Source organism: Lagopus leucura, unplaced genomic scaffold, assembly GCF_019238085.1.
Source record: "Lagopus leucura isolate 7727_CA_CO unplaced genomic scaffold, USGS_WTPT01 Super-Scaffold_100266, whole genome shotgun sequence".
Classification (NCBI taxonomy): domain Eukaryota; kingdom Metazoa; phylum Chordata; class Aves; order Galliformes; family Phasianidae; genus Lagopus; species Lagopus leucura.
Window position 1 is genome coordinate 15,475 of NW_024962336.1, and position 17,598 is coordinate 33,072.

Here is a 17,598-nt window from a genome sequence, read left to right on the forward strand (position 1 = left end):
AGCGAGGCACAGGGGCAGGGCTGTGGGCATGGAGTGGACTGTGGTGCCAAGGAGATGGGGATGGCGGGCAGTAATAAGGGGACAGATCAGAGGGGATGGGGCACAGTGCCTTGTTGTAGCACCCTGAGCAGTGCTGAGCACACAAAGATGGCAGGTGGTGAAAAACGGATGAAATCAGGGGAAGGAGTGTGATGGTCTTGGGCATCCAAGGGCACAGGGATAGCAGGGAGGAGTCCCTGGGCCAGTGGACAGGCCGGTGCTATGGGGCTGGGGATGGGGGCAGCTCTGTGGGCTGGGGAGGGGATGGGGACTGCGGGTGCCTCTGCAGCAGCGGCAGGAAATGATGTGTGAAATGAAGAGTTCCTGCCCAGTGCCCAGAGGGAGCGAGCAGCATACTGAGCAGGAGCTGGGGCTGGGGAGGGGGGAGGCACAGCGGGGTGCATGGTGAGAGGGTCCCCTCTGCACTGCACAGGAACCCTAAAGGGGGAAGGACGGCTCTGCAGCATGGGGCTGAGCCCCTCCTGGGGGGGAGGTGGGAGAGGGACTCTTAGCATTGGTGTCTGCTGTGAGAACCCCCAGGGTGGAGGTTTGGGGGGCACACCCCTGCTACATAAAGCCCTTGCCCCCCTTTCCCTTCACCACCTCCCCGCATGCTGGTTTCCTGCTGCTCCACGGAGATAATTAAATCTGCTATTTCGGCAGGTTCCGCATCCCCTGCCAGGCGGATCCGTAATCAGTGCCAGAGTGCCCGGAGCTCCTCCACCTGCACCCCCTCTCTGCCTCCCCACCGCCCACATCAGCCCTGCTCCGGGCACTTTGTCCAGCCTCCTCCAGCCCGCTCCTTCCCTGGCAGCACCCTCGGGGATGGACACCCACGAGTGCCCATGAGAGGACAACACGCTTCTCTCTGGTGCTGGTCTCATTCCCTCATCTCCAAGTGTCCCACACTGTCTCCTGTGCAGGTCTTGGCACCAGGGCAGGGGGGGATCAGCCCCAGCTCCCCATCCATCCCTGCGTCTGGCTTTATCACGGCACCCGGGGACGCTTTAAATAATTCACCAGCATGAGCTCCGGCACAGCTGCTGCCGCAGGCACCGGGTGTGCGGAGCCAGGCAGCGCCTGGGTGGCAGAGATAGCGGTGCGTCCCTGCCAGCACCCTCCATCATGCCTGGGCTGCCCACTGCCTGATGGCACCTTTGGCTGCAGGAGAGGCACTGGCAGAGGTGGGACTTGGTGCAGGGATGCCCACGCCCAGCCCTGTGCCATGCTTCCAGCCCGGCTGGCTCTCACCATCACCTGCGTTCTTCCCCCAGCCTCCTGTGCAGGACCTAGGATTGATTGCTGAGGGATCCTGTTATTAAGCAGGCAGCACCGGCTGTAAATTTGAATCAATAATTTAAGAGGGTAAAACTATTAATAGGACATTAAAATATCTGCCATTGGCTGAGGCAGGAAGGTTGGAGTGAAGGTCAGGTGACCAGGTGACATAGGACATGGCCTGCAGAGGGACAGTGTGTGCAGTAGTGTGTGTGGCGAGGTGATGCCCTGTGCTGGCATCCCACATGGCAAAGCATCCCCCACGCATGCTCGAAGCTCAGTGCCACACTCAGTGTCGCACTGCCAAGCAGCCTGGCCTCACCACCAAAATGCCAGGTCATGACCACAAGCGGGAAGGGTTAATGGCTCTGAAAGCAGAGCCTCCCCCTGCTCCCCGACCGCTGTGTTTTACAGGCCAGAGCTATTAATGGGAAATGTTCCCATCAGCACCATTGATCCCCTTGTTTACAGCCCCGTAATCCTTACTCTGTTGACTCAGGAGCAAGGAGGAGAAAGGGAGGAGATGGCATCACCACTGCCCTGCCTGCACCCCACCTCACCCCAGGCTTTGCAGCACCCTCTGGACCCACTGGGGCACCGGAGATGGAGCAGGGTGAATGGACGGGGGCACTGCAGCACAAGTGCACGTGGCCATGCAGTCTTCCTGGTGCCCGCCAGCTGCCTGGCACCTGGTGGTGGGCCCTGCACGGCAGCACCACTTTGTTCTCATTAGTGCGACGAGCAGAGCCGTCACGGCGAATTAGGGACCCACCCGCCACATAGTGATGCATCTGCTGTGCAGCAGAGAGTGTGGAGTAGTGGCTGTGGTGGGCACTGTGGCCAAGGGACAGCTGCAAGTCTCATCCCATCCCTGCTGGGCTTTGATCCACACAGGGTGACCCCAAGCCATGCTCCCCGGTCCATCCCTCCCCCTGGCTCACCAAGGGTCCTTCATCACCCAGAGGTGCCCCATGCCTGTGCCAATCTGCCCCCCACAGTGGCACTCACGGTCTGGAAATCACTGCTGGAGCAGTCCCTGCCTCCGAATGTGCAGCGCACCAGCATCTCGCCCAGCTCCAGCCGGTGGCTCACGCGCTCCACGAATTCCACAAAGTCGAAGGGGTGGCTCTTCTCCTCCTCGCTCAGGTCCAGCTTGCCCCGCAGGGCTGCCAGCACATCCCGCTCCATGCCCTCATGCATCAGGGGCCGGCCCGCCCCATCCAGCAGTCCCAACATCTCCCCTGCCCAGTACAGGTCGTGGCTGGAGAGCTGCGAGAAGCGCGCAGGGTTGAGGTTGCAGAGCGTGACGGCAGGGAAGGTCTTGTTGCGTGCCGTCTCCTCCTCCAGCTGGGTGCTGTGAGGGTACTGGAAGTACAAGCCCACGCACTTGGTGTAGACGTGAATGAGGAGGGCGAGTGAGCCGAGGAAGGCCAGCAGCCACAGCAGGTTGCGCGTGGTGTAGCGGCGGTGCTGGAAGATATGCTGGATGCCATGAAGTGTGGAGCGCCGAGAAAACTCCTCCAGGCTCCACGGGCGCTGCTGTGGGACCACAGCATCATCCTTCAGCTGGGCACAATGCACCGGGAGCCCGGCGGGGCAGCCCTCCAGGTGAAGGGGTGCTGAGGACCAGGGATGTGCCCAGGGGCGCAGAGGAGGCCCCTGAGTCTCTTCCAGCCACATGCTGAGCTGTGAGTGCAATGGAGGAGTTGGAGCGCTGGGCAGCGTAATGCGCTCTGACAAAGTGGGGAGAGCAGGAAGCTTTCTAAGTGCTGAGACCACAGACGTACTTAATGATGGAGCCAGAGACTAAAGCAGCCCTGGAAACCATGGGCACTCTCATCCGTCCCCTGAGAGCCCAGCAATTAGCCCTGCTTCCTTTCTCCATCTCCGGGTACTTAGCACAGGCTCTGCAGGGAGGCACAGAGGTACCTGGGCATCAGCTCTGGTGTGGGGTGAGATGCATGGGAGTGCAGTGTCCCCTACAGAGGTGGCCCTCAGGAGCCTCAGCTCTGCCCCAGCCTCACAAGAGCAGAGATCCAAGACATCAGGCTTCATCACTCAGTGCCACCCTTGTCATATCTTCTGCACCTTCAGGCTCGGCCACAGTCTGGCAGAGGCCATGGGAGTGAGGATGCCCAGGCACGAGGCTGGGCTCTCTCCTGCAGCAGCTCAGCCCTGGCCTGGCACCCAGCAGCAGAACAGCCCTGTGAGTGTGGGGTTTGGTGGTGGCTCAGCCACGGCTCTGTGGTGCCGGCCCTGCCCGGCTGCGCTCCCATGGCCCGTGCTCCCCTGCATAGCTCTAAATCCATTAGCTTTGCATAATTAGATTTTTCTCAATTACCAGATTATGATAATTAACAGCTCATTTGGAGGAGGCAGTGCCTAATCCCGGCATCACACCTGGCTCAAATCCAGCCCAGCTCATGAGGGCGCAGGGATAGCAGTGACACAGGCATGCGGCAGCCTGGGAGCTGTGCCGGGGCGGGCAGCCTGAAGGATGCTCCGGCATCCTGTGTGCCAAAACCCAAAGTCTGCCCATCTACATGGACCAGCCGGCCTGGCCAGAGAGGTCAATGTTGGAGGCAAAACTGTGAGCCCACATGGAGACAGCAGATATCAATGATGGTTCTAGAAGAGGCTGTGCACCTAGGTAGCTCCAGAGATGCAGAAAGCATCTTGCACCACATTCTGCAGCCAGCTGCCAAGGGAAACCACAGGAGAGGTTTGCCTCATGGGCTGGGCTGCAGTCATTAAGGGGGGTTGTTAATGAACTATCCAAGTCAATAACGTTGTCGAGGAAGGATGGGAGAGCAGGTTAGGGGGAGGTAGTAGCCGGGGAGGTACCAATCTTTATCATGGGAAGGCAGGGCAGTCAAGGCAATTACTGCCCATCAACAGAGCTTCATCCCTAGTAAAAGAGTAGAACAAATATTGAGAGAAAAATGCTTCTGAGGTCCTCGAGGGCAGGGGAATGGGGAGCAATAAAGATGTTCTCAGAGCTCACATAGAATAAATCTGCCCGGTCTGACTTGATTGCCTTTTTTGGGTAAAATTGCTAAATGAATCGATGGAGAGGAGACAAGAGGTGTGATATATCTGGTTTTTATTAAAGCTTTTGATGTAGCATATCAGGGAATCAGTTCCAGTTGGCGGGGACAGCCAACCCTCGTTCACAGGAGCAGGGGGACGGGGCAACCCCATGATGTGGGTGCATAGAGATCGTGATGGCACTGACTTCTGAATGTGCCACAGCCTCTGCTGTCACCTGGGATGCTTGGGGCAGGTTTCTCTCCCTGTACTGGAGCAGCCCTCAGTTTTGGGGGAGCAGAAGAAGCTGTTCAATGAGGCACATCCACAGCAGTGCCAGGAGCAGCATCTGCCCGTCCTGCTATCTCCTCTCTCCCCGCAGTCTGGTTTCTCCCAGCGCCAGGCTCTTCCCCCTCCTCCCACTGGTGCTAATCCCCTAATCTGTGCAAAGCAACAATTTCCTGCATGGCACGGTGTCTGCCTCTCACAGGCCCAGACAGCTGAGATCTGCATTCCTCCCTTTCTGAACGCCAGCTCCCTTATCAGCATCAGGTATCGGGTGAGCCAGGCACCACCTACCTCCGATAAACCCATGTTTTATTGTGTCCCATTTCCATTTTATCTCCAAGCCAGCAATTATCGCCCATCTCACAACACGCTGTGCTGTGTGCAGGGCGCAGTGGGGCGAGCTCCTGTTTTGCAGGCAGCCCTGGACCACAGTGTCACATTGGAGGGGTCAGGGGCAGCGGTGGCGCCATGGAGTGAAGTTCACTGTTCACTGCCACCCCATCCATCTAACTTTGTGCCACAGGGGCGGTGATGGGTCTTCTCCCCATGAGCCAGATGTGTTGCATAGAGCATAAACACCCGCACCAGTTGTTATGCTCCTCGGTGTGAAGGCATCAGATGTCTGCGTTAAAACAAAGCTCTCCACTTAATTACTCAGGCTGATAATTCAGCACGTGGAGGCGGCTCTGGCTGAGAGCAGAGGGCTGGATCACAGCTGGGACTGGAGAGGCTTGGAGTGCACATTAATCCTGGCTCTCACAGCCCTGATTAACGGTGCTGGAAACCTGCCCACCCCGCTCAGCCATGGGGGAAGACTCCATCCACCGCACCCCACTGCTGCCCCAGCAGGGGGGCTCTTTCACCCCTTGTGTTGGTGGCTGCCAAGCCAAAGGACCTCAGTATCTTCAGAGGGACCACAGTGGTGCTGCACTGCCCAGGTGCACCCGCACCAGCAGACACCTCCTGCAAACTCACCTTGTGCCAGGCTGGTGGCTGGGCTGGAGGCTGCAGGCAGGCTGTGCCATCCCTGTGGGGCCCCAAGGGTTAAGCTGTCATGTATTCAGGGCCACACGCTGGCCAGGAATTACACTTTTATCGGCACGCGGTGCTGCCGCTGCTTGAATTGGGACTGGGAACTCTATTTCCGAGCTCACCCAAATTATTCTCCAAGAGATAAAGCGTGGTGCAGAGCAGCGCCGGCACTTCATTAACATTCCCCAGCCCATTCAGCTTTAAACGAAGATTGCCTGCCTCGGAAAATGATAAAATTGAACATGTGAAGCAGGGCATTATGTTCCATCAGCCGATATTATTTTCCACGCAGGGGCCGAGCGGAGGCACAAACAGCTATTTATGCAGTGCCTGGCCAAACCGCAGAGCCGGTAGGGGTGGGTGGTGGGTGCACCCTGCTCAGCCATGAGCATCAGAAGGTCTCACTGCTGTGTCCCTTGTAATTGGCCTTGGGTGTCCTCGGGGCTGTTCCTGCTGTTCCATGCATTAGGCCGTGGCACGTGGGTGAGGAAGAGGCTTAGCAGTGGAGGTCCCAGCTCCCCAGTGTGTCAAACTGGAGGCTTCCCAGCCTGCCGCCTAGCCCCAGGGGATGTGTTGGCTGAGGCAAAGCTACCCCAAGGGGACAAACACCCCTCTGTCCCCTGCTAGGCTGAGCAGAGAGGCTCCTGGGGCCACAATTGGATTTTGCTCGGCCACGCTGAGCCTATCGATCTGGCAGTAATTAAAGTCGCTCCAAACCCTGACTCATATTCAACCTTGGGAGGAAGGAGATCCTTGGAGAAGCACTCTCTGCTCCCCACCTGCCAGCTCAGCACCCACTGTGGCAGTGTTGGTGCTGCCCTGGCACAGCTCTGTGCTCATGGGGGGACCCCACCCCACGCCACCTGCTCCCAAGGCTCTGCTCTAAGCCCTGCACATTTGGACCCTACATAATGAGCCCATGCTGGTGCCTCTTTGTGTTTCTAAGTCATCCTGCGATGTGGGGTGCTACCTGCTCTGTCCCCCCCCCCCCCCCTCCCTTTTCAGTGCCTGGAGGCACTGGGGTGCTAGGGGTGCAAAGAGGTATCCGGGGAGGTGTGAGGGCAGGTGAGACCCAGCCAGTGTGTATGTGTGTGTGCGTTTGCATGGGGCCCCCCTGCACGCCCAGCCCTGCCGCCAACCCCACTGCTATTCCCGGCATCTGCAGCAGGTCGGGACAGGCATCAAGGAGGGGTGGCTGCCATTCAGCAAAGGCCCCATCAACCCGCTCAGAGCCCCTGCGGGAGCTCAGAGACAGACGGACTGGGAACTTTGACAGGGAGGGCGCGCAGGGCGGGGGTCCTGTGGGGTACAGCATCCCAGCGGGCCCGGGCAGCAACCGAGCTTTGCGGCAGGGAGGTGGCTCCATCTGCAGGACACAGCCCCGCCGGGAGCCCCGCCGGGAGCCCCGAAGCCGTGGGAGCCGCGGGCCCCGCGCCGGGAGCCGTCGGGGCTGCGGGAGGCGGGGTCGGGCCGGGCTCCACCCCGGCCCCCGGCCCACATAGGCCGGCAGAGAGGGCCCCTTGCCCCTCGGAGCCTGCGCTGCCCGGCGCCGTGGGGCGGAGCACGATTGCAGCGGCGGAGGCGGGTAGGGGGTGTGCGGTGCGTCCCGTCTATCCGAACCGTCCATCCGCCCATCGGGGCAGGATGCTGCGGCGGCGCTGCGGTCGCCTGCTGGCCCAACTGGCCCAGCTGGAGCGGGCACGGCAGCTGCTGGAGCTGGACGGCCGCCTGGAGGAAGGTCGGTGTGTGAGACATCTTTGTGTGGAGCTCGTGGAGGGCTCTGAGGGCGGCCTCCAGCTCGGTTTGCCACCCACTGCTGTTACCTGCAGACTTCATCCGCGTTGTACGCAGCTTTGAGGCGACACGCCAGCGGTGCTGCTGGCTGGAGAAGGACAGGCAGCGTGCCCACGAGCAGCTGGCCCGTGCTGAGGCTGAGCGGATGGCACTGGAGGTGAAGCTGAAGCATGCCCGCAACCAGGTGGAGGTGGAGATGAAGAAGCGGCACCTTGCAGAGGCTGAGCTGGAGAAACAGGTCTGCTGGGCTGACAGCTGGCACATAGCAGGGATGCTGGGAGTGCTTGCCTCATGCCACCCCATTTGGTCACAGGAGCGCAGGCTGCAGCTGGTCCTTGAGCTGCTGATGCAGGAGCCGTGGGGCAGTGAAGAGCAGTTCTCTGTTCTCAGCGCCCTGTCTGGATGGCGTCTGGGGACAGCCCTGGCAGCAGGCAGGAGGTGAGCAGGGCTGTGGGGGCACTGGGCAGGGTTGGGGGTACCCCAGTTGTGCTGACACCAAACTCTTTCCACAGGTCATCTGCTGTGGATGAGTCGTGCCAGTCCCTCCTGTCCCACTCAGACATCAGCTATGACCGCACTGAGGATGATGTGGTGAGGAGTGACCTGGGGGAACTTCAGGAACTGCCCATGGTGATGGGCAGAGCTCAGGTGCTGGGGTGCTGTTGGCCTGGCAAATGCCAGCACCTCTGCTGTCTTTCAGGATGTTGATGTGATGGTGGTGCGGGCCCTGAAGCGCAAGGCCCAGGAGAGACAGGTATGTAGGAGGGATGCTGGGGCATGATATCCTTCCATCCCTGCACAGAGGGCTGTGAGGAACCTGGCAGGGGGTTAATGTATGCTGGCTGTGCTGGGAGCGCCGTCTCTCAGCAAACCTCTGCAATCAATAGAAACTCCATTACCCTGTGCTGTGGCCCAGCTGGGCTCCTTAATAATTCATCCCCACGTGTGGGCATCCTGCGTGCTGCTCTGCATTGCAGCCCTGGCCTGGGCTCCTGCTCCCTAGGTCTGGGTTCCTATGTGGCTGCTGTGGGGTCTGGATGCAGCCACATTTTTGGGGGCTGAAACCATTGCATCTGGGTGCTTGGTGGGCAGTCAGGGAGAGGTTCTCCTCTTCATCAATCCTTCTGTTCTGTCTCCAGCGCCTGTCCCTGGCCCCTCAGGTTGGCCCTGTGGTTGTGGCGAAGCGGCACCGTTCTTCTGTGGCACCCTCCAGCACTGTGAGTGGAGATCCCCTGGGCTGGGCAGCTGGCTGAGCAGTCTGTGGGGCTGCAGCCAGACATCACCTCACTGTCTCTGCTTCACAGGAGAGCATCCCCCCTGCACCCCGTCCTGCTGAAGTCCTGGAGTCTGCCCGCAGCCCCCCGCCTCCTGTGCTAGTGCCACGCCGCTGCTCGCGCCAGGGTCACCGCATCTCCACCCATGCAGGTCACGGTGGGGGGGAAGCGAGGGCTTGGGTGCAAACAGTATGCTTATGTGGGGGAAGTGAGACTGGAACTGGGGTACTTCCATTGCAGGGGAGATCAGCTGGAGATGGTTGTGTGGCACTAAGGTCCTCTGGATGTGCCATATGCCTCCATCCCCACTGGGGGGGCTGATGGATTCCCAGGAAGCGGGGAGCCTCCCACATCCCTTGGCTTTGGGGAACCCTGCACTGCTCCTTCTCTTTGCAGAGCTGACCACAGTGTGGGGCACCAGCGAGGATCGGGGCGGCCGTGCATTGGTGCAGGAGAGCCAGGCTGAGGGTGGCTCTGTGGGGCAGCCGGCGCCGGGCCCCCCTCACTCCCCTCCACCTGACTTCCCGTCCCCCCAGCACCACTTCTCCTCCAAAATGGTGCGGGCCGAGGGTGCGAGCACCCTCTCCTTTCATTGGACCCTATGCTGAGGGGAGCCAGCAACGGCCAGAGTGGTGCTGGGCCCTCACCCCGTCTCCCCACCCCAGGTCATCCGCCCGGAGCCCTGCGGTGCCTGTAGCTCCCGCCTGCGCTTCGGGAGGGCTGCGCTCAAATGCCGCCAGTGCCAGCTGCTGCTGCATCCCAAGTGCCGGGAGCGCTGCCCCGGGCCGTGCACCGCCCGGCCTCGCCCACAGCCCCGGCCCCGCGAGGTGAGCGGGTGGCCGCGTCCCCGGGCACCAGGGCTGGGTGCTGAGCGGGCCAAGCGCTGCCCTCCCTTCTCGTTGCCCCCCTCTCCAGGGTGTGCTGGCCGACTTCGCCCCCCGGACCGCCCCGCTGGTCCCAGCGCTGGTGGTGCAGTGCGTTACCGAGGTGGAGACGCGGGGCCTGGCTGAGGTAGGGGACGTGGTGGTGTGGGGTGAGGCCGTGCTCCCCGCAGGCTGAGCCGCTCGGACCCCGCAGGCTGGGCTGTACCGGGTGCCGGGCGCGGAGCCGCTGGTGCGAGAGTGGAAGCGGCGGCTGCTGCATGGCGGGGAGACACCAAGCGGCGTGGCCGACATCCACGTGGTGTGCGGCGTGCTCAAGGACTTCCTGCGGAGCCTCAAGGAGCCGCTGGTCACTTTCGGTCTGCACCCGGCCTTCCTGCGGGCTGCCGGTGAGCGGGGCTGTGGGGATTCGGATGGGGCGGGGGCCGCTCCGCTCCCGTAATACCCAGCGCCTCCGCAGACATCCCCGACGAGGCTGCCTGCGGCACGGCCCTGCGGCACGTGGTGGGCAAGCTGCCTGCCGCCAACAGGGACACGCTGGCCTTCCTCATGCTGCACCTGCTCAGGTGAGGGCTGCAGGACTCCAGCCCTCCCCACATGTAGAGGTGGGCACCCTACAGCCAAGCCATGTGCCCACCCTGTCCCCTCGCAGGGTGTCACGCAGCCCCGAGTGCAAGATGGATGTCCTCAACCTGTCCCGTGTCTTCGGCCCCACGCTGGTGGGGCACGGCTCCGCCAACCCCACACCACTTGCAATCATGGAGGACACACCACGGCAGTGCAAGGTGAGTGGAGCACAGGCTGCTGGTGCTGCCACAGGTGCTGCCTGCCCCTCCTCCAGCATCTATTCCTCCCTCTGTGCAGGTGGTGGCTCGGCTCCTGGCACTGCCATCTGACTTCTGGAGGGGCTTTGTGGGGACAGAACAAGAGAACCCAGTGCCAACGCCAGATCCAAGCAGCAAACACGGTGAGTGTGTGGGACACCCGTAGCCGCAGCAGAGCCAGGGTGTGACTCCTTGCCCCTAAACCACCCTGTGTCCTCCAGAGCCGCTGTTCTGCCCCATCACTGCCCCAGAGCCACATATGGGACAGCTGAGCCCCACCAGGATGTGCTGCCTGCCTGGTGCCCTGCGGAGCTGCGTGGGCACAGCCACCCAGGCACCGTAAGTGCTGCTGGAGGGGGGTTGGGGGGTGCCCGCCTCGCATCCTGACTCATCTCCTGTGTTCCCCCGCAGGCAGAGGGCAGCCCCTGGGAAGGTGGGGCGGTTCTTCCCCTCTCCAGTGTAGCTGTGGCTCCCTAGGGATGGAACTGGTGCCGGAGTAGCGAGGAGGAAGAGAAAGAGGAGGGAGCAGCGTGAGCCTGTGGTGCTCAGCTTCCCTGTAGCTTTGGGTGGTACAGGGATGATGCCCCGCGTGGGACTTGGTGGTTGGTTTGTATTAAATGTTTGCAGCAAAACTGGCTTGAGTGTGAGTGGCATCTGCAGCAGGAGAGCTCCAGGGTATATGGACAGGACTGGGCTGGGCTGAGGGCTCAGTGGGCAAGAGCTGTGCTGAAAGCACTGTGCACAGCAGTCCCCGGCATCTTGTTTCTACAGGGGCAAGACAGCTGCCATCACTCATGGGCAGGGAGGGAAAGGCAGGGCCCCCTGCAGCCCCTCTACTGTGGGCCCCTTGTCAGCCCAGATGCTGATGGCCTCCAGTAATCAGAGCTGCTGCTAAGGGCAGAACAGCCCCAAGACTTCCTTTCCTTTTAACTCAGGGCCCCTTTTAACTCCTTCCTCGCCTTCAGAAGAGCTGCAATATGCAGCAGAGGTGTGCAAGGCTCTGCTTGCAGCAGAGTGGGTGGATGGGCAATGGCCCAGGCAGGGCTTGTTTCCCCCCTACCTGACACCTATTATGTAGCATAAGGAACAGGCAGTAAGGGGGTTACTGAGGGAAAAGGGGCCTTGCACAACAGGGGGAAAAAATTGCCAGAGCCATGTCCAGCAGCTGAGAAACCTTTGTCCATACAACCCAGGGCAGGTATGGGACAGAGGAAGAATATTCAGAAGTGAGCAAGTACTTTGGCTCAGCTCCCCTCAATGCAGGGGTGTTCACCAGAGGGCAAGAAAATTAGCACATCCAAGGCAGAGGCAAAACTGAAAGAGTTTAATGTGCTTAAAGTCAGAGGGAACAGCTAATCTTCACCAAGGACCACAGCAGAACTGGCAAAGGAATGCACAAGGCTGGGAGCAAGGATTTGCTGCAAATCCATCCAGCTGGGGTGGTATGGGATGGATGGAGAATCCCTAATGCAGTGCCTGGTGGGAAGTGAGGCGTGATGCGCCCTCGGCAGCACACAGGGCTTTAGCGCAGAGCTGCATGACATGGAGGGAAGGCAGGGAGATAAGTGGATAAAGGGCAGCACTGGTTTCTACCGTGTGCCAGGATCAGCAGTGAGCTGCCTTCAATAAAAACAGGTTTTACAAGCTGCAGCAAGGCGGTAAATCTCTCTACCCCTGCACGCAAGTGAGATGATTGCTCCTGTGCCCTGTGGCCATCACTGGTGCGAGGGCAGGCATGCAGTGAGGCCCCTGTGTTGGCCCTCAGGAAGGCAGGGAGCCATTGCCCTATTGTAACCTGTGCAAGTTACAGCCTGACGAGAGCACAGGCTGCCAGCTCTGCCTCACACCGAGCCTTTGTATGAAGGTGCTTCTATGGGAGTGGGTACTTCCACAGCTACCTCCAGGGACAGCAGTGATGTGACAGAGCTCGCTGTCCCATCCAGTGCTGTTAGACCAGCCCAATGCTGCTGGCATTGCCCCACGGTAGGCAGAAGTCCAGCTCAGGCTCTTGCAATCACGCTGCTGAATCCTCCCACCAGGCTCATGCTGGGTGGGGTGTCTGGGCAGAACAGGCAATTCAAAGCTCCCCTGAGATGGGCCAACACCTTATGAGGAGTTGGAAAGAGCAGCTGTTGAAGAGCTGGGGCAGGAGTAAGTTTAGCAAGTTTTCCAGGGCAAGGCCATGCTGGTAGTGCCCTTTCCTATGGCAGTACCCAGAGTTCAGGACCTAAGATGCCGCAGGGAGCAGGTGATCTGCTCAGCCAGCAGCTGGCCTGGAGCCAAGGGCCCTGTGTAGGCCCAAAGCCTCACCCTGGGCTGCAAGAGAAGCAGCACGCGAGACTGATGGCTCACCAGCTTTAATGTCTATCTGGAGCTGGCTTCAGGCACTTGCAAGGCTCCCACACCTGGCTCTCTGGAGTGCTGGGAGTCCCCAGGAGGTGAAGCCCTATCTGGGGGCTGGCAGAGGCCATCCCACTCCAGCAAGCAGCTGACTCACAGGATGATCTGGTTCTTGTAGCTGCGGCTCAGCTCCTTGTGAGGAAGGACGATGGAATTGAGAATAACAACCTCAGCAGGGATGGTGACACTGCAGCCTACAGGGAGAGCGTGAGGGGTTTAAAAAGAGGAAGAGGACCCTGACTCACGCTGTAGGACCTGGTGTAGGGCTGGGATGTACTCACCCAGGATTGTGATGGAAGGCGTGAGGCGGCCGTCACGGAAGAGTGTCTCGCTGTCAATTTTGGCATAGGGATCGTTGGGGTTGGGGTCACTGGGTGTCCCTTCAACCCGGGCCCAGCGCCCAATGGTGCTGTCCCAGCCCACGATGGTATTGAGGACACAGGTGTGGTCCTGGAGTACAGTGGTGGATGAGTGGTGCAGCAGGGGGCTGAAGAGGAGACTACCCCTGCCCAAGAGCAAACCCTGCTTACGTGCAGTGAGGCCCCATGCAGGATGATGGACTCGCGTATGCGCACACCAGCTCCCACCGTCACTCCTTCCCCAATGGAGACATTGGGGCCTAGCTGTGAAGACAGAGGATGGGGGTAAGGTCATGGACAGTGGTGTCCTCAACCCCGCAGTCTTCCTGCACTCACCACTGCTGTGCTGTCAACAGAAGCTGTAGGGTGGATGTACACATTCCCTGCAACACAAGGCAGCTATGTGAAGGGAAGCAGACCAGAGCCCAAGCAGCACCTGGCTCTGAGAGCACGGGAAAAGCTGTCTGTGGACCCTGGCTACCCAAGGCAGCTCCCAGGCTCTGGGGAGATGTCAGTGAAGTACCTCGGATGATGGGGCCTCCAGGTTTGTTTTGGGCCAGCCTCTCTGGGTGGCTTTGGCTGTACTGGTTCAGGTAGAGGCGACTGGCATAGATTGCAGAGCTGGGGAGGAAAAATAGAAGACTCTTATTGTCTCTCTGTTGCCTTCAGGACAGAGGAGAGTCTGAATTCACTACCTGCCATCCTATCCACCCACCAGGCTCTGTCTGGGCATCTGCCTCTCCCACATCTGGCATAACTTACTCAGAGCTCCTGCTGCACCAGCCAAAGCCCTTACCCAGCTGATTTGATCTGGCTCCAGAAGCCATCAGTTTTGTAGACGTAGAGTTTACCGCTCCCAGCCAGGGCTGTGAACACATCCTGCTCCAGCCGGATCACTTCGGCACGCTGCCAGCCATTGGAGTTCTCCTCTCTGCAAGCAAAAGGTCTCTTAGATCCCTGCCCCAGCAGGGGACCCTGGCAGACCCTCTCCAAAACTGGGGGGCTCCTTCCTAGATGTGCACTTCTCCCCAGAGACAGGGCCACCTCTGCCAAGCCTGCAGTTACTCTGCCAGCTGGAATAAGTTCTGTGCCAGAAGTGGATGGTGCAAGAGCTCCACCCAACCCAGGTTGTGACAGATCCTGTCCCCTAGCCCAGAGCCCTGCACAGCGGGATTGATGCTGGGTGGTGGCAAAAGTGACAGGCTGCTGTGCAGAGAGCTGAAAGGGGAAGCAGAGCGCTCCCAGTTGAAAAGCCCCTTGTCCAGAGCTGTATGAGAATGGGATGGGAGGAGAGGAACGGAAAGGGCATCGGGAAGAGATGCACAGGACAGCCTTGCAGGGCTGTAGCAGGGAGGAAAGCATGCATTACCACCAGGCACAATCCAGCACAGAGCAGCCATCACAGACACAGAAGGACTGACTTACCCAAGGTAAGGACAGCTGGTGCAGGACCAGGAAACAAGTGAGTGATGGCAAAGGAGGAAAGAAGATAGAGAAAGAATGGAGGATGAGTGTGCTGCTGCAGGCCTGGGGAGCAGTGGGGTAGGAGAGACACGGGGCAGAAAGGGGCTCTCACAGTGCTAGCTCCTGCTGGTTCCTTTGGAAGACCTCGCCAATGTGCTGGAAGATGGCTGGTGTGAAAAGGTAGATGCCACAGTTGATGATCTCACTGACAAACGTGCTGGGCTTCTCAACGTAGTGCTGGACCTGAGTGAAGGAGAGATGTGAGGGCCACGGCAGAGCCCCAGCGCCACGTCTACTGTTCACTCTTTGTCTTCCTCTACCTCCTGCGTGTCCGCGTTGGCCACGATGCAGCCATAATTCAGAGCCTGCGTCCTGTTGGCCTGCAGAGCGGGGTGTGTCAGTGTCAGGGGAGCAGCAGGTGGGTGAAAGCAGAGCTCACAGCCTAGGGCTCATCCAACAGCTTCCAGCCAAGCCCATGCCACAGCTGCACCACTCCCTGTCCCTGCCACGCACCGTGGTGCCCAGGATGACAAAGCTGTCCGTGTCCCCGTGCTGTTGTCGGAAGTCCAGCATCTCCTGCAAGGGGAACTCGGAGCACACGTCCGCGTTGAGAACAAAGAATGCATCAGCACCACCTGCCAGGATCTGGTCACGGAAGTGGTAGATGCCCCCAGCCGTGCCCAGAGCCGCGTACTCCTGCAGGTACCTATGAGGGAGGGAGGGCTCAGAGATAGACGTGCTTTGCGACAAGCGCTCTGGGGTGGGTGAGAAGGGAAGGCAGGGCCAAGGGGGGCACCCGGCAGAGCACCCACCTGATGGGAATCTTGAATTCCTGCTGGGCCGCCGCCAGGAAGCGGCTGAGGGCTTCGTGGGGCTGGTAGAAGCCCATCAACAGTATCTCCTTCAGGCCGGGCACCTGCGGGGGCACAGTGGGAGGGCAGCTCCTGCACGGCGCCCGGCCCGGCCCGGCTCAGCCCGGCCCCCGCGTACCTTGGCGCACGCCTCGATGTGGTGCTGCACCATGGGCACGCCGGCCACGGGGAACAGCGGCTTGGGCACCTCGAAGGAGAGCGGCCGGAAGCGGGTGCCTGCGGTGCACAGCGGGTCGGCGGGGCCGGGCGCGGGTCGGCCGCCCCGCGGAGCCCGGCCACTTACCCTTCTGCGGGCCCCCGATGAGGATCACGGCCTTCAGCGGCATGACGGCACGGCTGCCCCGGCCTGGCGCGACACTTCCGGGACACATCAGCGCGCTCCGCCGACGCCGTCGCGTCACCGCCGGCACCGCCCCGCACCCCGGCGATGCGCCCGCCTCCCGCCAGGGGGCGCCGTAGCGCTGCTAGAGCAGCCGCTCACGCGTTTAGGGCGTGGCCGTGCGCATGCGCGTGGGGCCGTTGCGGTGCGGGGCGTGAGCGAGGCCTGGTGGTGCGGGCTGCGGAAACGTGCTGTGTGCGTGCACGGCCCGCCCCGAGCCGCTGCTCCTCCCAGCCTTCAGTCGACCCCTGAGCTGAGTCCCCTCCAGGCTCTCCCTCAGGCTGTCGCCACCCCGTAGCCACGCTACCCCTCCCACAGAGGCACGCGGACAGACTCGGGCTGCTCAGGGCCTTTATTGCTGCTCTGGCACGGCACTCGCTTCAGCCCGCAGGGACAGCAGCGCCTCCGGGGCCTGGCAGAGAGGTGGGGGCACAGAGCAGGGGCAGAACTTCTCCCCGCTGTCCATAAATAAAGTCCAGTCGCTGCAGTGCAGTTGCCCCGTGCTGCCCCAGCCGGGGGCACCCAGGGGAGGCGATGGGGTCCGCGCAGCGTAGGGCACCCCGCAGGGCAGCGTGTGTGTGCAAGGGCGTGTGCGTGGGTGGGGCGTGTGGTTCAGCAAGGCACATGTGGGGTTGCACGTGGGGCGGGAGGGGCTGCATGGAGCGTTTTGGATACGGGCGGCTGCAAGCATCTCTTCCTGCTCCCAGTGCCCCCAGAAGCAAGAGCAGTGTGGGCCTGAGCAGGTGCAGAACATGTGTAGCCCAAGGAAGGCACCGGTGTGGGGCCCGGCCTGCAGCCCTCTGGAGCAGAAGCAGGCCAGTGCTGCCGGCTGGCCCCTCTGCGCAGCCCAGCGGAGCAGCCTCTGTCTTCAGCACTCCCGTGCAAAGCACGCTGACCGTGGGCATCCCCAGTCTGTGTTAGGGGATGAGGCCGCCCCTTGTCCCCCCATGTCATGACAGTGGGAGCCACGGGCTGCGGGTAAGGCACGTGGCTGGGCTGGATGCTGCAGGGGCAGCCACATCTTTGGGCCAGTCCCCCACTGACCACGTGGCCTAGGTTGGCCGGCATGCTGGCAGATCTTCCAGACCTCCATCTCCATTCTGTCCCCATCACATTCTTCCCCCAACCCTCTGCCACATTCTCCATCCATTCCAGCATTGCCATCTGACCCCAGCTGGGGCACCATTTTCTGGAAACTCTTCTTCGACTCCACTGAAAGACGCCACTCATCTCTGTCCCTGTCCTGCCCTGCCGGCATCCCTGGCAGGTGGGGTCCGTGGGCTCATCCTGGCTCCTCGGCCGCCCTGTCCCGCGGCCCCTGGAATGTTCCTCTGGCTCCTCACCCCTCACGGCTACTGCAGCCCTGGTGGCTGGCCACCCTGGTAGGAGCGGAGTAAGACCTTGTGCTTGGTGACAGCCTCACCACGACGCCGCTGGTGCTCCACCAGGAACTCCTTGAGGCGATTGGTGGTGAAGGTGAGAGTCTGGCGGCGCAGCTTCATCAGGTAGGCATCCTGGAGCCAGGTGTTGGCGAAGCAGTCCTTCACCGTGGGGCGGCTCCTGTGGCAGTTCAGTGTCAGAGACCACAGGGTGCCCACCACCTCCACACCGTCCCCAAGCCAAACACCAGCACCTCCCTCCAAGACCCCCTGAGTGTCCCCCTGGGTCTTCCTAAGCAGGGGTGGGG

The 17,598-nt window shown here is 61.0% G+C and overlaps 3 protein-coding genes across 11 annotated transcripts in view; 1 reads left to right on the forward strand and 2 right to left on the reverse strand.

The window, feature by feature from the left end:
* Positions 1–7,259: 7,259 nt before the first annotated feature.
* On the forward strand, positions 7,260–11,055 carry LOC122190559 (rac GTPase-activating protein 1-like). The gene is made up of 16 exons (XM_042890600.1): positions 7,260–7,402; positions 7,494–7,696; positions 7,772–7,896; positions 7,971–8,049; positions 8,159–8,212; positions 8,598–8,675; positions 8,763–8,883; positions 9,129–9,289; positions 9,398–9,559; positions 9,648–9,743; positions 9,810–10,002; positions 10,074–10,179; positions 10,266–10,398; positions 10,478–10,580; positions 10,659–10,776; positions 10,849–11,055. Exons 1-16 carry the CDS (start codon positions 7,309–7,311, stop codon positions 10,898–10,900), a joined length of 1,878 nt encoding a protein of 625 aa, XP_042746534.1. The 5' UTR covers positions 7,260–7,308; the 3' UTR covers positions 10,901–11,055.
* Positions 11,056–11,739: 684 nt separating this feature from the next.
* GMPPA (GDP-mannose pyrophosphorylase A) lies at positions 11,740–15,901 on the reverse strand. Of its 3 annotated transcripts, XM_042890570.1 has the most exons (13): positions 15,816–15,890; positions 15,651–15,748; positions 15,473–15,576; positions 15,174–15,366; positions 14,981–15,040; positions 14,773–14,903; positions 14,622–14,636; positions 13,993–14,127; positions 13,720–13,817; positions 13,533–13,579; positions 13,368–13,460; positions 13,119–13,287; positions 11,740–13,031 (listed from the first exon to the last, which is right to left on the reverse strand). In XM_042890570.1, exons 1-13 carry the CDS (start codon positions 15,856–15,858, stop codon positions 12,931–12,933), a joined length of 1,287 nt encoding a protein of 428 aa, XP_042746504.1. In that variant the 5' UTR covers positions 15,859–15,890; the 3' UTR covers positions 11,740–12,930. The 3 variants fall into 3 exon arrangements, with proteins under 3 accessions (XP_042746504.1, XP_042746506.1, XP_042746505.1); XM_042890572.1 differs by lacking the exon at positions 15,651–15,748 and having other exon boundaries at positions 15,816–15,901; XM_042890571.1 differs by lacking the exon at positions 14,622–14,636.
* Positions 15,902–16,248: 347 nt separating this feature from the next.
* The window catches only part of SPEG (striated muscle enriched protein kinase), a 31,071-nt gene continuing 29,721 nt past the window's right edge, over positions 16,249–17,598 (reverse strand). For all 7 annotated transcript variants that reach the window (XM_042890610.1, XM_042890612.1, XM_042890611.1 and 4 more), the window contains one exon: positions 16,249–17,471. In XM_042890610.1, coding sequence (XP_042746544.1) covers positions 17,264–17,471 — 208 coding nt within the window. In that variant the 3' untranslated portion in view covers positions 16,249–17,263. The remainder of the gene's footprint in view (positions 17,472–17,598) is intronic.